Raw genomic sequence first — 14,532 nt, 5'->3', positions numbered from 1 at the left:
AGACCTCTGACATGCGTGAAGACCTCTGACATGCCTGGAGACATTTTCTCTGTTGTGTTGGGGATAACATTTGGCTCCTTGTTTCTTATGCAAATTTCTGAAGCCAGCTTGAATTTCTCCTCAGAAAATGGGATTTTCTTTTCTGTCACATTGCCAGGCTGCAAATTTTCCAAACTTTTATGCTCTGCTCCCTTATAAAACTGAATGACTTTAACAGCACTTGGGTCACCTCTTGAATGCTTTGCTGCTTAGAAATTTCTTCCTCCAGATACCCTAAATCATCTCCTTCATGTTCAAAGTTCCACAAATCTCTAGGGCAGGGGAAAAGGCCACCAGTCTCTGCTAAAACATAACAAAACTCACCCTTACTCCAGTTGGGGAACAAGTTCCTCATCTCCTTCTGAGACTACCTCAGCCTGGACCTTATTGTTCATATCGCTGTCAGCATTTTTGTCAAAACCATTCAACAAGTCTCTAGGAAGTTCCAAACTTTCCCACATTTTCATATCTTCTTCTGAGCCCTCCAAACTCTTCCAACCTCTGCTTTTTACCCATTTTTTAAGCTGCTTCCACATTTTCAGGTACCTTTTCAGCAACACCCCACTCCTGGTACCAATTTACCATATTAGTCCGTTTTCATGCTGCTGATAAAGACAAGACTGGGCAATTTACAAAAGAAAGAGGTTAATTGGACTCACAGTTCCACATGGCTGGGGAGGCATCAAAATCATGGCAGAAGGCAAGGAGGAGCAAGTCATGTCTTACATCAATGGTGGCAGGCAAAGAAAGAGCTTGTGCAGGAAACTCCCATTTTCAAAACCATCAGATCTGGTGAGATTCATTCACTATCACGAGAACAGAACAGGAAAGACACACCCCATAATTCAATCACCTCCCACTGGGTTCCTCCCACAACACGTGGGAATTGTGGGAGTTACAATTCAAGATGAGATTTGGGTGGGGACACAGCCAAACTGTATCATCTAGGGTTATCATAATCAAAACTGTGATTTCTTCTTGCTTTGGTGGGGAAAAGGAATTGAGTAGGAAAGGACAGGAGGAAATTTTTGTGAGAGTAGTGATATTCCTTATGTTGATTGTGGTGTAGATTACACAATGTATGCATTTGTCAGAACTGATGAACTGAGTGCTTAAAATATGTTTATTTTACAGTATGTGAATTATACCTCATTAAAAATATTTTCAAAATTGATAATGGTTTGACAGTCATTTTGAAAAAGTTGAATTTGAAATAGTATATACAGTTTTCAAGTACCCATAATTTTAAACTGTGTGAATGCATTTCTAAACCATATATATATATAAAACCTGCTAATATAGCACAGTGATTAAGAAGGGCTCTAAAGTCAGACTATTCGAAATTCAGCCTTGCTAAATTGTACTAACTTACCTTAGGCAAATTACCATACCTCTCTATGTGTCCTCAGTTTCCTCAGTCATAAAATGGGAATAATTTAATACCTATTTAATTGGGTTATATTGGAATTATATGAACTAATTAATATAAAACTCTTGGAATAATTAATGTTTGGAACACAGTGCTCATTCACCAATGTTAACATCTTAGATTAATAGTACTGCTATTGATATTACCAATTAATGCCTCTCTTCAGTTTTCTTGGCCTCCACAATTTTTTTTTTTTTTTTTTGCCTACTGAATAATTTGGAATTTATACCAAAAAGTTGGAATATTGTTTCTCAACTCTGGAATCATATATTTAAAATATTTACAAAAGACTTGTTATATTTATACTGTGCTATGCTCTGTAAATGTGAAGACCTGGTCCCATTTCTTAAGGAGTTTTTGTTATGGGAGAAAGGTACAGGGAGATATTACATAATACAGAGTCACAAAGTCTGTGATGGAGATTATCAAGGGTGCTGTGGAAGAACCAGATACTTGGCTCATACTTGGCAGAAGATAATGCCTATACTTGACTTTTTTTTTTTTTTTGCGAGGGTGGGGTTCGGGGCGTCTGTTTATTTTTGTTATTATTATTTTTTTTTCTTCATTGCTTCTGAAATGTTTAGCACCTACCACTAATTCAAACTCTGAACAACTCCTAGGCTGGGAGAAATCATATTTCGCAATAATAATGGTTAGGATGACGTGTTCCATTTCATTGAAGTCTAGATTAACTTGAGGTACATATAGGAAAATATAACAGTTTAGAATCTGGTTAAGTCAAAGTCAGTAACCAGTCTGCCCAAAACTAAACTTTGAATCTTTCTACCCTAATGTGAACACCCCATCTCAGTTAATAGCAGCTACATCCTTTCATTGGCTCAACCCTATGGAATATGTCAATAGAATTTCTTTAGGAATGAAAAAGATAAGCAGAGATGTAAATATAACCAAGTGTTAGTGTTTGGTTATTAATGATGAGAGAAATTTAGCAAATAGAGACCTTATACCAGATTCCATCAGGTGCTTCTTCAGGAACAGAGTGGGACTACAGAGAGTGCTTTTATACCAAGTGTAAACCCCAAGGCCCAAAACCTTGGAGCACAACCATAACTTTGCTTTTTCTCTCACTCCACATCTACCCTAACAGCAAATCCAATCAGCTCTTCATGCATGATTGTATCTAGAATTTGATCACTTCTCCTTCATAGCTACATTCTTGTCCAAGCCACCATCTCTTTTTTGTAAAATATATATAATTGAGTAGTTTTTTTTTTTTTACAAGTTATGCAACTGGTACCACTATCTAACACCGGGATATTTTTCTCACCCTAAAAAGAAAACCCTGTACCCATTAGCAGTTATTCTTCATTCTCCCTTTTCCTAGCCCTTAGCAACCACCAATCTTTCTGTGTCTATAATTTGCCTATTCTCAACATTTTATGTACATAGAATTATATAATAAGTGACTTTCTGTGTGTGGCCTTTCTTTCTTTCTTTCCCTTTCCTTTCCTTCCCTTCCCTTCTCCCGTCTCCCTTCTCCCTTCTCCCTTCCCTTCCCTTCTCCCTTCCCTTTTCCCTTCCCTTCCCTTTTTCCTTCCCTTCCTTTTCCCTTCCCTTTCCTCTTCCTTTTTCCCTTCCCTTTCCTCTTCCCTTTCCTCTTTGCTTTCCCCTTTCCTTTCCTTTCCTGTTTCTCCATGTTGGTCAGGCTGGTCTCAAATCTCTTGACCTCAGGTGATCCGCCTGCCTCGCCCTCCAAAGTTCTGGGATTACAGGTGTGAGCCACCACGCCCAGCCATGTATGGCCACTTTGAAGTAGAATAATCTTTACAAGGTTTATCCATGTAATATAAATCAGAACTTTATTCCTTTTTATGGCTGAATAGAATTTCCATATGTAGATATACGAGATTTTGTTTATTCATTCTATACTTGTCTTTGAGAGAGTAATTGGAGTTAGCCATGGGGAACACATTCCAGGCTAAGAGAGCAGAAGTGCAATCAGTCACCTGATATCCTAAGAAAGCCTGGTATTTTGGAGGGATATATCTGATTTAACATGCCTGAGAGAAGAAATGGTATGGAGAACAGAGAACAAGTGAGGGAGGGGTAGCAAAACAACTGGATTGTTGTTAGGGTCCATAGTCTAAAATATTCTGTAGATAGTGTTAAGAAATTTGGATGTGATTTGAGGGAATTCATAAAAATTTCCTCTGACTAACTCAGATTTAGGATTTTTTGAATTGTTCAAAATAGGAAAAACCCAAAGATGGGTAGTTTTGTTTTCATATAATAACGACTACCTTAGGCTTGTGTTTAAACACATTAAACAGATTAAAAGCCTTTTAGGGAGTTGTTCTTTAATAAATTTTAATGCTAAATTCCCTTTTTGCTTAAAGTAGTGGAAGTAGGTTGGGTGCAGTGGCTCACCCTTGTAATCCCAACAGTTTGGGAGGCCAAGGCGGGCAGATCACTTGAGGTCAGGAGTTCGAGACTAGCCTGACCAACATGGTGAAACCTCATCTCTACTAAAATTACAAAAGAAATTAGCCAGGCGTGGTGATGGGTGCCTGTAATCCCAGCTGCTCGGGAGTCTGAGGCAGGAAAATCACTTGAACCCAGGAGGAGGAGGTTGCAGTGAGCCAAGATCCTGCCATTGCACTCCAGCCTGGGTGACAAGAGTGAAACTTGGCATCTCAAAAAAAAAAAAAAAAAAAAGTAGTGGAAGTAATTGAAATAGATTTTCCTAGCAATATTAGCTCTCTTATGTTTTGAAGCTTTTTAAAATTGGTATGGTGTATAACTTCAGTATACTCTTCAGTTCCCACCATGACTTTGAGAAATAACAAATAGATTGAGCCATTTGTTGCATATGGAATTCTCTTTTTCTTTTTTTTAACATATGGAATTCTCAATGAAATATGAGTAGTAATAAAGCATAGATCCTTAAGTTAGAAGTAGGTTGTAATGAAATTAGGGGACTGGATCTTTGCCAAAAATAAAGTCTCTGAGTCTTAATTTTCCTTTCTGTAAAATGGAGGCAGGACCAGACAAGACTTTGAGAAAACATCTAGTCTTACCTTTTGATATTAGATAATTAAAATTCTAGACTGTTTATTATATATGCTCATATGATATGTATGAACATGTGTGTTTCATTCTCATGTATAATAAATGGTTGTCATTTTAATTTCTGATTTTTATCAGTGGCAATTTTACTGCTTTATTTAGAAGACCAATTAGTAATACTTAAGAGAATCCGTTCTTGTATTTTATAAATAAGAAAGCTGAGGCCTAATGAGGATATATGACTTGTCCAGGGGCTCTTTGGAATGCAGAGTTCCTACTCTAAAGCAGTAGAATCTAGCTGGCATGGAATTGGAAAGGGAAAGGAGGGTAGGAGCCGTATGTGACTTGACAGATAAGAAAACGAGTCATTTCATCTTAACAGTTTTCACTTTGAATCAGGGGTATTTACATCGCACATTGAGAACACAGATGGGAGGATCTTGGTGCTAATTAATAACCTAGTGGCACATCTAGAACTAAGTTTCCCAACTCTTAGTCCAGGGTCTGCTTTTTATCTTCAGCATTACGCACTGTCTGACAGCATTTCTTGCTTGTCTGAGCAAGAAAAATATCCAAGTGAGTTTTCTCAGTTGTAAGTGGCATTTAAATTAACCATACCACACCTTTGTTTTTGCTAGTAAAAATATAGGATTTTATTTGCCAGATACAGGGATATACAACTGTAGTCCTAGCTACTTGGGAGGCTGAGGTAGGAGGGTCTTGAGCCTGGAAATTTGAGGTTACCATGAGCCATGATCAGGTCACTGCATTCCAGCCTGGATGACAAAGTGAGACCGTGTCTCTTCTTTTTTTTTTTTTTTTAAGTAGAATTTATAGGTTAGACTCTTATTTATTTGGAATTTTCTGGTATTGTTGAATCAGTTATAAACCATTATTAACAAAATAAAATCAGCTACCAAAATTTTTTATGTTTTTAAATTGTGTTATTGGAACTGATGTTTTGCTGTAATCAGAAAGTTCTGGATCTTAATTTTGTAGCAATGTCAAATGCTGTTATCTCTGAAGGTAGAAAAAAATTATTTCCAAATCAAGAACAAAACAAAAAATACTTTTGCAATCAAGTTTTGCATTGATTTCATCTCCTTAGAGATTACATACTATTTTTAAAGTTATCAAACGTTGATTTTTGTTTAATTTTGTTCCTACTTTTCTTTTCAACCAAAGAGATGTTCATTGTCATTCCAATCAGTAGAGAGGAAAATCTAATATTCCTCTCTGAAGAACAGTATATTTTAATGTGTTTTTCTTAGTGCTTTTAAAATTCAGGGTTAATTAGGGCTAGCTGTACCAGTGTTTTTGATGTTCTTAATGTATTTTTCTTTTTTTATTTTAATTTCTATCGGTATTATTCAGAAAGTTCTCTAGAACAGGAAAAAGATTTTTATGCTGTCTTATTTTTTTCCTTGTTTAGAAATCGAAACGAGTTGGCTGAGACTCTTGCACTCCTGAAAGCACAAATTGATCCTGTACTATTGAAAAACTCTAGCCAACAAGACAACTCTTCTCGGGAAAGTCCCAGCTTAGAGGATGAGGAGACTAAAAAAGAGGAAGAAACACCTAAACAAGGTTTTTTTTGTGTGTTTTGTTTTGCTTTGTTTTGTAATCTCTTCCATATTCTTCCACTCCTCTTCCCAACTATATAATTCTGAATTTCTATCTCAATTTGAATTGGGAGCCTTCTTATAAAAGGAGGTTGATTTTTCCTTAATTTAAAGAAAATGAGGCCAAAAACATTAAATATGTTGCTCTTTTATGTAGAACATTTAAAAATATCTTAGTAAAAATTGTTCAGATCATCAAAACATAATTTTTTTTACTAAGGAATGTGAAGACATTTAATGAACTTTTTTATTGTGGCAAAATATAACATAAAATTTACCATTTTAACCATTTTTAACCATACAGTTCTGTGGCATTAAGTACATTCATATTGTTGTGATGCACCCATCACCACCATCCATCTCCAGAACTTTTTTGATCTTTCTCAGTTAAAGCTCTGTATGTTTTAAACACTAAACTCTACATTTTTCCTTCCCCTCAGCCGCTGGCATCTCTCATTCTGCCGTCTGTCTCTTATGAATTTGATCATTCGTATCCGAGGAATCATAATGCTTGCACTTTTGTGACAGGCTTATTTCACATAGCATAGTGTCTTCAAAGTTCATCCATGTTACAGGGGTCCCCAACCCCCAGGCCAAGGACTAGTACCAGTCTGTAACCTGTTAGGAACCAGGTTGCACAGCAGTAGGTGAGCAGGGACGAGTGAGCATTACCACCCTAGTGAGCATTACCGCCCAAGCTCCACCTCCTGTCAGATTAATGGCGGCATTAAATTCTCATGGGAGCACAAACCCTATTGTGAACCACTTATGCAAGGGATCTGGTTGCACACTCCTCATGAGAATCTAATGCCTGATGATCTGAGGTGGAAGTTTCATCCCAAAACCATCCCCCCAACCCACCTCCTATAGAAAAATTGTCTTCCACGAAACTGGTTCCTGGTGCCAAAAGGTTGGGAACCGCTGTTGTAGTATATGTCAGAATTTTCTTCCTTTTAATAATAATAAATTATTGAATAATTGTCCATTGTATGTATATACCACATTTTGTTTATCAATTCATCCATCAGTGGGCACTTGAATTTCTTCCACCTTTTGGACATTGTGAATAATGCTGCCATGAACTGGGTGTACAGATATCTCTTGAGTCCCTGCTTTCCCTTCTTTTAATCCAGAAGTGGAATTGCTGGATCATATACGGTAATTCTGTGTTTAATTTTTTGAGGAAGCACATACTGTTTTCCACAGCAGTTGCATCATTTTACATTCCTTCCAGTAGTGCCCAAGGACTTTAGTTGCTTCCCATCCTCACCAACACTTGTTTCTGTTTGTTTTTTTTATAACAGCATCTCATTGTAATTATTAGTTCCTAATGACAAGTGATGTTAAGCATCTATCTTTTCAAGTGTTTATTGGCCGTTTGTGTATCTTCTTTGGAAAAATGTTTATTCAAGTTTTTTGTCCATTTTTTCTTTGGGTTGTTTATTTTTTTGTTATGCTTTGAAAACTCTTAAGTCTATGATAATTGTAATTGTTAAACCTGATTTCTGATTGAGTTTTCTAATTTGCTTAACTAGGCAGATCAAATTCTAACCATTCTAGGAAGACAGAGCCAAGTCCTGAGCTCTCCAAAAGGAAAGAAAGCAAGTGAAATTTTGACCAACATCTTTTTAGTTAATATTTGTTATTGATAACCTTTTAATGACAAGGGAAGGAATTTGCTTTCCTTATCATGTTTTCTTTGCTTTTAGTTTGCATCTGCTAGTTTTGATTAGAACCTAAAAATAATGTTTTTCCTTTATTTGCTGCTCTCAGGAAACCATTTATAGAAAGCATTCCATATCTGCAAGCATTGCTTGTAAACAAGGAATTATGCCTTTTCGTGTAGTATATAATAACGTTCCTATATATTAAGCATCGCTTTTAGCCGAAATGTTGATTACCGTCCTTCATTGCTTGTGTGGTTTTATTTCAAATGTCTGTGGTGGTTTTATTTCTAAGCCCAATTTCTGCTTTGAAAAATTATTTTTCGTATGTTAAAATTAAACTTATAGACTACTTTAGGAAAGCTTTTTTTTTTTTTCTTTGAGACAGGATCTCTCTCTGTCGCCCAGGCTGAAGTACAGTGGTGCAGTCATTGCTCACTGCAGCTTAGAACTCTTGGGCTCAAGTGATCCCAGCCCTTCAGCCTCTCCTGAGTAGCTAAGACTACAGGCATGTGCCATCAGGCCCGGCTAGTTTTCATTTTTTATTTTTTGTAGAGATGGGATCTTGCTCTGTTGCCCAGGCTGGTCTTGACTTGGCCTCAGGCGACCCTCCTGCCTTGGCTTCCCAAAGTGCTGGGATTATAGGAATGAGTCACTGTGCCCAGCCATGCATAATAATTTAAAAGTAGTCTGAACCTCCTATTGAATTTCTATTCTTTTTGAGTAGTATTTTCCAAGGATTAATTCTAGGTTTAAACTTAATATTACTTGTTCATTTTGGTCATTCATTCACATATTTTCTTATTCCCATACACAATTAAAATCAAAGCCAGAGAAAATGTGAATTGGAAACCAAGGTCAGAATAATAGAAATTTAAGAGGCAATTATTTCTAATACAAGACCTCAAAATTGACACTGATCTTGAAGGGAGACTAATTGTGTAGTTTAAAGTAGAAAGAAAAACAGAACAAACTGTTTTTCTAGGTAAGCTCTTCCTAATAGTTAATGCTGAAATTTCTTTGTGGGGCCTTATAGTAGATAATGGGGGATTTCAACAATAACAACAGCTAACATTTATTGGGCACATCCTGTTTTCTTTGCAGTCTACCAAATGCTGCATATGGATTTTCATTTAATCCTCATAGCAACTCTTTGAGGTAACTACTATTATTATTTTAATTTTACAGATGAGGAAATTGGAACATTTATAATGTTGCCTCAGGTCATATACATAATTAAGTGTCAGAGTCTAGATTTGAAGCCTGATCCTTCTATACCCTGTGCTCTTAAAGTGGTCTAGAGTAGTACTTCTCAAACTTTAATATGCTGGGTGTTCACTTCGGGAGTTTTTTAAAATACAGAATCTGGTGGAGTGGGTCTTGGCTGTCTGCTGATTGGCTATTTTAACAAGGACCTATGTAATGCTGATACTGCTGGTTAGAGGACCGTATTTTGAGTAACAAGGTGATCTCCTAACTTCTGAAACAAATACACCAAAGGCCGTTATACATCTGTTTCTGAAAACATTTCTCAATGAATGCTGATGTTATACCTCTCAACACAACTAAGAGAAAATGGTCTGTGAGGGATGGCATCTCTTGAAAAAGTAGAAGAGGAGGAGCAGGACATTTCATTCTCTTTGTTTTTCTGTCTTCTATTTTTATTTTAGAGACAGCCTCACTCTGTCACCCGGGCTGGAGTGCAGTAGTACAATCATAGTATGCTGCAATCTGGAACTCCTGGGCTCAAGTGATCCTCCTGCCTCAGCCTCCTGAGTGGCTGGGACTACAGGTGTGCGCCACCATGCCTGGCTAATGTTTTTTAATTTTTAATTTTGTAAAGACATGGTCTCACTTTGTTGCCCAGGCTGGTCTCGATCTCCTGACTTCAAGCAATCCTCTTGCCTCAGCCCTCTGAAGTTCTGGGATTACAGATGTGAGCAACCACACACAGCCTACCTTCTCTCTTGCTTTTCTGCTTCTCTTTCTCTAAAAACAAAATGTTTCTTATTCATTCATTCATTCATTCATTCATTCATTCGTTCAGTGAATACTTACTGTGCACCTTCTCTGTGCTAAGCATGATTTTAGGCATTAGTTTAATAAAGAAGGACTAAAATCCTTGCTTTGGAAAGCTTACACTATGGTAGATAAAACAGTAACACATAAACCATTTACCATGTGCCAATACTGTTCTAAATGCTTTGCCTATATTGTCAGATCATTTTCACAACAAGCCCTGTTTAGTAGTGTAATATTATTACTTCCCTTTTTTCAGATGAGGGAAATTAGATAAAGAGTGATTTCAGTAATTTTCCCAAGGTCACATAGCTTGTTAATGGCAGACCTAATATTCAAAACTAGGCAATCTGTCTCCAGAGTCCCTGTGCCCTTTTAATGCTGCACTTACATATAATTTCAGCCCCCAAAAACCCTGTCTCTCACCCTTGTCCTCTCAGATGTAGTTCTTGTAGTCTATTCCATGGCAAGACCAAATAAATATGATTCTGTTCTGTCATTTTTTTTCCTTTCGGATGTAAACAAACATTACCCTTGGGCTGTGTTGGGGGATCAGGGCCAGGTGGGAAGGAGTAGGTCAAAAGCCGGAAACAGTCCTGGGGAATGTCTAACATAGAGTGTTGAAGCAAAATGTGACAAAAGTTAAAAATTAAGCATGGTTGGATATTTGCAAATTGGGCAGCAAGAAATAAAAATAAATAGGCACTGGAGAGGGAATAACAACCACTCTTATTCTTGTAGCTAAAATAGATTTTTCTTTAGTCATTAGTTAAATTGCCATGCCTTGTATCTTAACTCAGTAAGATAAGTTTTTATTTTTGTATAGGCGCTAAGGAGAAACGTATTAACTGTAAAAATGGGCAAAAAAATGGAAAATGGCAATAAGTGACCTAGAAAATGGTGACACCAACTAAATAATTAAGTTGACTTTGTTTCAAAGACAATTTGAATTGCCTTCTGAAAGTCTAAATTTGCTAGACTAACATTCAGAATCTCAGTCTGGTCTCTAGCAGTAGCTCCTGCTTTTTCTTACATGAGTACTGGTTCCAGATCATCTAGATGCTTTTGTTTTCTACATATGTCTTGGGCATTCCCTTCTGTGTCTGCATGCTGTTTCCCTCCCTCAGATGTTGTCTCCCCAACTCCCGTGAAAGTCTGATTATACTTCAAGGACCATCTGAAACTTTATACTATTTGTATCCCACTTATATTAGGGCTAGTCATGGCATCAGGCTTGAAACGCTCAAATACTTTTTGAGTTGTTACTCTCAGACTATGGTAGATTTCCAAGTAAGTGTTTGGTGTCATTTATACCCTTTTATGGGAGTTTAAGATCCACTGTCTTAATTTAGGTGATAATACTAACTGGAAGGTATTGTGCATATAAAACACCATGGAATTTAATATATGTTTTCTCTCTACATTGGATACTGTATTCTAATTTAGAAGGGACCAAAAAGTTAAAAAGAAACTTTTCTGGGGAAAAAGTTGAGGGAAGCTCAACTAACATTTAGTTTTTAATTCTACTAATTGAAAGAAGATTGTCCTTTTGTTAATTTTTACAGTCATGCACTTCTGCCTACAGGTGATCAGATAAGATATCATTTGAGAATTTCTTATAAAGAACAGAATTTACAGACTGGCAGCTCACAGACCTAATTTGGCCCAAAAACCTGTTTATTTTGGTTTCTACAGTGCTGCTTTGTTTTTAAAAAGCTAAGATAAAATTCACCATTTTAGTATATTCACAGAATTGTGCAACCATAACCACTAATTCTAGAACATTTCTAGCACCCCACAAAGAAACTCTGTACCCACTTAGAAGTTACTTGCCATTTCTCCCTACCCTCATCCCCTGTAAACTATTAATCTACTTTGTCTTTATGGATTTTTCTCTTTATAGCATTTCATAAAAATAGAATCATACAGCATGTGGCCATCTGTGTCTGACATTTTCATTTAGCGTAAATTTTTTAACATTACACTAACATAATGTTAACATATGCTAAATATTACAACATCCATGTTGTAGCATGTATCAGTACTTCATTCCTTTTTATGGATGAATAATATTTATTTGTATTGATATACCACATTTTATTTATCTGTTCACTTGATGGACATTTGGATTTTTCCACCTTTTGGTATAGATAATGCAGCGGTGAATGTTAACATACAAATTTTTGAGGGAACATATGTTTTCATATGACTGATTTTTTAAATGAAGTTGCTGTCGACATCTAAAATTGAAAATTAGAAAAGTTGTCAACTTTGAATCATCATTTTTATATGTCAAAAATTCTCTATAGCTGAGTAATGGTTGTTTCTATTTACATGAGATTTACACTCCATTTTGCCATACTCCTTTCTTTTGCCCTCTAAAATCGGGCTTAGTCTCAGGTGCTTGGACTTACATTTTTTTCTTACAGTGTAGTTAACATGAAAATAAGATATTTATTGTATTCATGTCTTTATAAATTTTGGAATAACAAAGACCAAGAATTATTTCAGAAAAAGGAGAGACTTGCTAATTGTTGAAGTGAAGTATGTCAGTATAGTTGGTTTTTGTATTTATTTATTTTTAGAGTCAAGGTCTTGCTCTTACTGCCCAGGCTGGAATCTAGTGCCACAATCACAACTCACTGTAACCTCCATTTCCTGGGCTCAAGGGATCCTCCTGCCTCGCTGGGACTACAGGCACATGCTACAATGCCTGGCTAGTTTTTTAATTTTTTGTAGAGACAGGGTCTCACTATGTTGCCCCATCTGGTCTCAAACTCCTGGCCTCAGGCAATCCTCCCCGCCATCTCCCAACATGTTAAGATTATAGGCGTGAGCCACTGCGCCCAGCCCAGTATAGTTATAGTAGGTAGATTAACTTACTGATGATTTTCCTTTGATCATTATTAATGTGATGTCAGATATAAAGCTTAAATTCTATGTGGCAAAATAATATAACTTAATGTAGTGTATTAGTCTGTTCAGGCTATTCATAACAAAATACCACAGACTGGATGGCTTAAAACAACAGAAATTTATTTTCTCAGTTCTGGAGTTAAAAGTAGCAAATTTGATTTCTGATGAGGGCTCTTTCCCTGGCTTGCAAATGACTCTCTTCTCTGTGTGTGTGGAGAAAAAGCTATCTGTTTCTGTTCCTCTGATCTTATAAGAGCACCATTCCTGTAATGTTAAAGTCCCCCGCTTTTGTGAGAATTCTTTAACCATAATTACCTCACCAAAGGCTCTGTCTCTAAATACAGTCACATTGGGGATTAGTGCTTCAATATATGAATTTGTGGAGAACACAATTCAGTCTGTAACATGTAATACTATGAAACTATCCATTGTAAAAACTATGATGGTTAACGTAAAAGGTACCTGAGGAAGAAATTGGGAGGGGGAGGACTGATATTTTAAGGAGATTCATTTTTGAATGCTGAGATGTGCAGCTATATGTTCTTGAGAGAAAAATATTACGTGTATCAAAACTTTTTTTTTTTGAGACGGAGTTTTACTCTTGTTGCCCAGGCTGGAGCACAATGGCGCGATCTAGGCTCACCGCAACCTCCACCTCTTGGGTTCAACCAATTCTCCTGCCTCAGCCTCCCGAGTAGCTGAGATTACAGGCATGCGCCACCAGGCCCAGCTAATTTTGTATTTTTAGTAGAGACGGGGTTTCTCCATGTTGGTCAAACTGGTCTTGCACTCCCGACCTGAGGTGACCTGCCCGCCTTGGCCTCTCAAAGTGCTGGGATTACAGGTGTGAGCCACCACTCCCGGCCAAAACTTTCTTTTGAGTTTGAGTGCAGCAAAAAAGTGTATCAAAGTAGAATGAGCATTTGCATATGTAAGTACAATTGGAAATACTCTTGCTCATAGTGAATAGATTACTGGTAATAAATGAGACAAGATGTTAAATTATTTTTTATATTTTCTATTGTACCTGGTGAAAGTACAGATATTTATGATGTTACTCATAATGATTTCTTTGTAACTTTGATGAGAATTTTAATATGACTGGAGATAAAAGAACTTACTTCCCTGTATCGTTATCTAGGGACTTCTTTGTATTAAAAAAATTAAAAGTGGAACATGGCATTGTCATGGTAAACTTGTGAATTGGATAAGTTCCCATACATGAGTCAGTGTGTTGATTAATAAATGAGCTACACAACACAGTATTTTTCCATACATTGCAGTTTTATATCTTTAGTGTCTGTTGGGATCCTTCTTAGGTTTCAGTATTCAGATTCGCAAAACTACTACAGACAACACTTGGCATCAGTATACTGAGATCAGTCTAGGACAGGGATCATAGCTTGCCAACAGGAGCAACATCTAGCCTTAGGAATAGTCTTTGCAACAGTTCTTATGACCATCCAGAAGCTGTTTTCTCCCAGGTGACAACTGGAGAAACAAGCAGATGGGATTTACATTGAGCAGGTCCAGGAACAACTCAAAAGCCTCATGTTCCATGGAAGCCAATATCTCTTCTATCAACTCTGTGGACCAAAGTTCCAGGATTCTCACTGCATTCAGTAGGCCCCAAGGGTGACACCCTTATCCTGTATTTATATTATTTTTTTATTCTAGATTGCAAGGTGTTTTTTTTTGTTTTTTGGTTTTTGGTTTTTTTGCCCATGCTGGGGTACAGTGGTACAATCTTGGCTCACTGCAACCCCCACCTCCTGGGCTCAAGTGATCCTTCCGCCTCAGACCCCCAAGTAGCTGG

The 14,532-nt window shown here is 37.0% G+C and overlaps 1 protein-coding gene across 3 annotated transcripts in view; it reads left to right on the top strand.

Annotated features, from left to right (window-relative positions):
- The window catches only part of RSF1 (remodeling and spacing factor 1), a 154,096-nt gene that overhangs the window by 88,426 nt on the left and 51,138 nt on the right, over positions 1-14,532 (top strand). For all 3 annotated transcript variants that reach the window (XM_009246859.4, XM_002822278.5, XM_054526063.2), the window contains exon 5: positions 5,928-6,082. In XM_009246859.4, coding sequence (XP_009245134.1) covers positions 5,928-6,082 — 155 coding nt within the window. The remainder of the gene's footprint in view (positions 1-5,927; positions 6,083-14,532) is intronic.

The sequence above is a fragment of the Pongo abelii genome, chromosome 9 (genome assembly GCF_028885655.2).
Source record: "Pongo abelii isolate AG06213 chromosome 9, NHGRI_mPonAbe1-v2.0_pri, whole genome shotgun sequence".
Classification (NCBI taxonomy): domain Eukaryota; kingdom Metazoa; phylum Chordata; class Mammalia; order Primates; family Hominidae; genus Pongo; species Pongo abelii.
The sequence above is the reverse complement of the archived record's forward strand: the minus strand, read 5'-3'. Positions and strand labels throughout refer to the sequence as shown.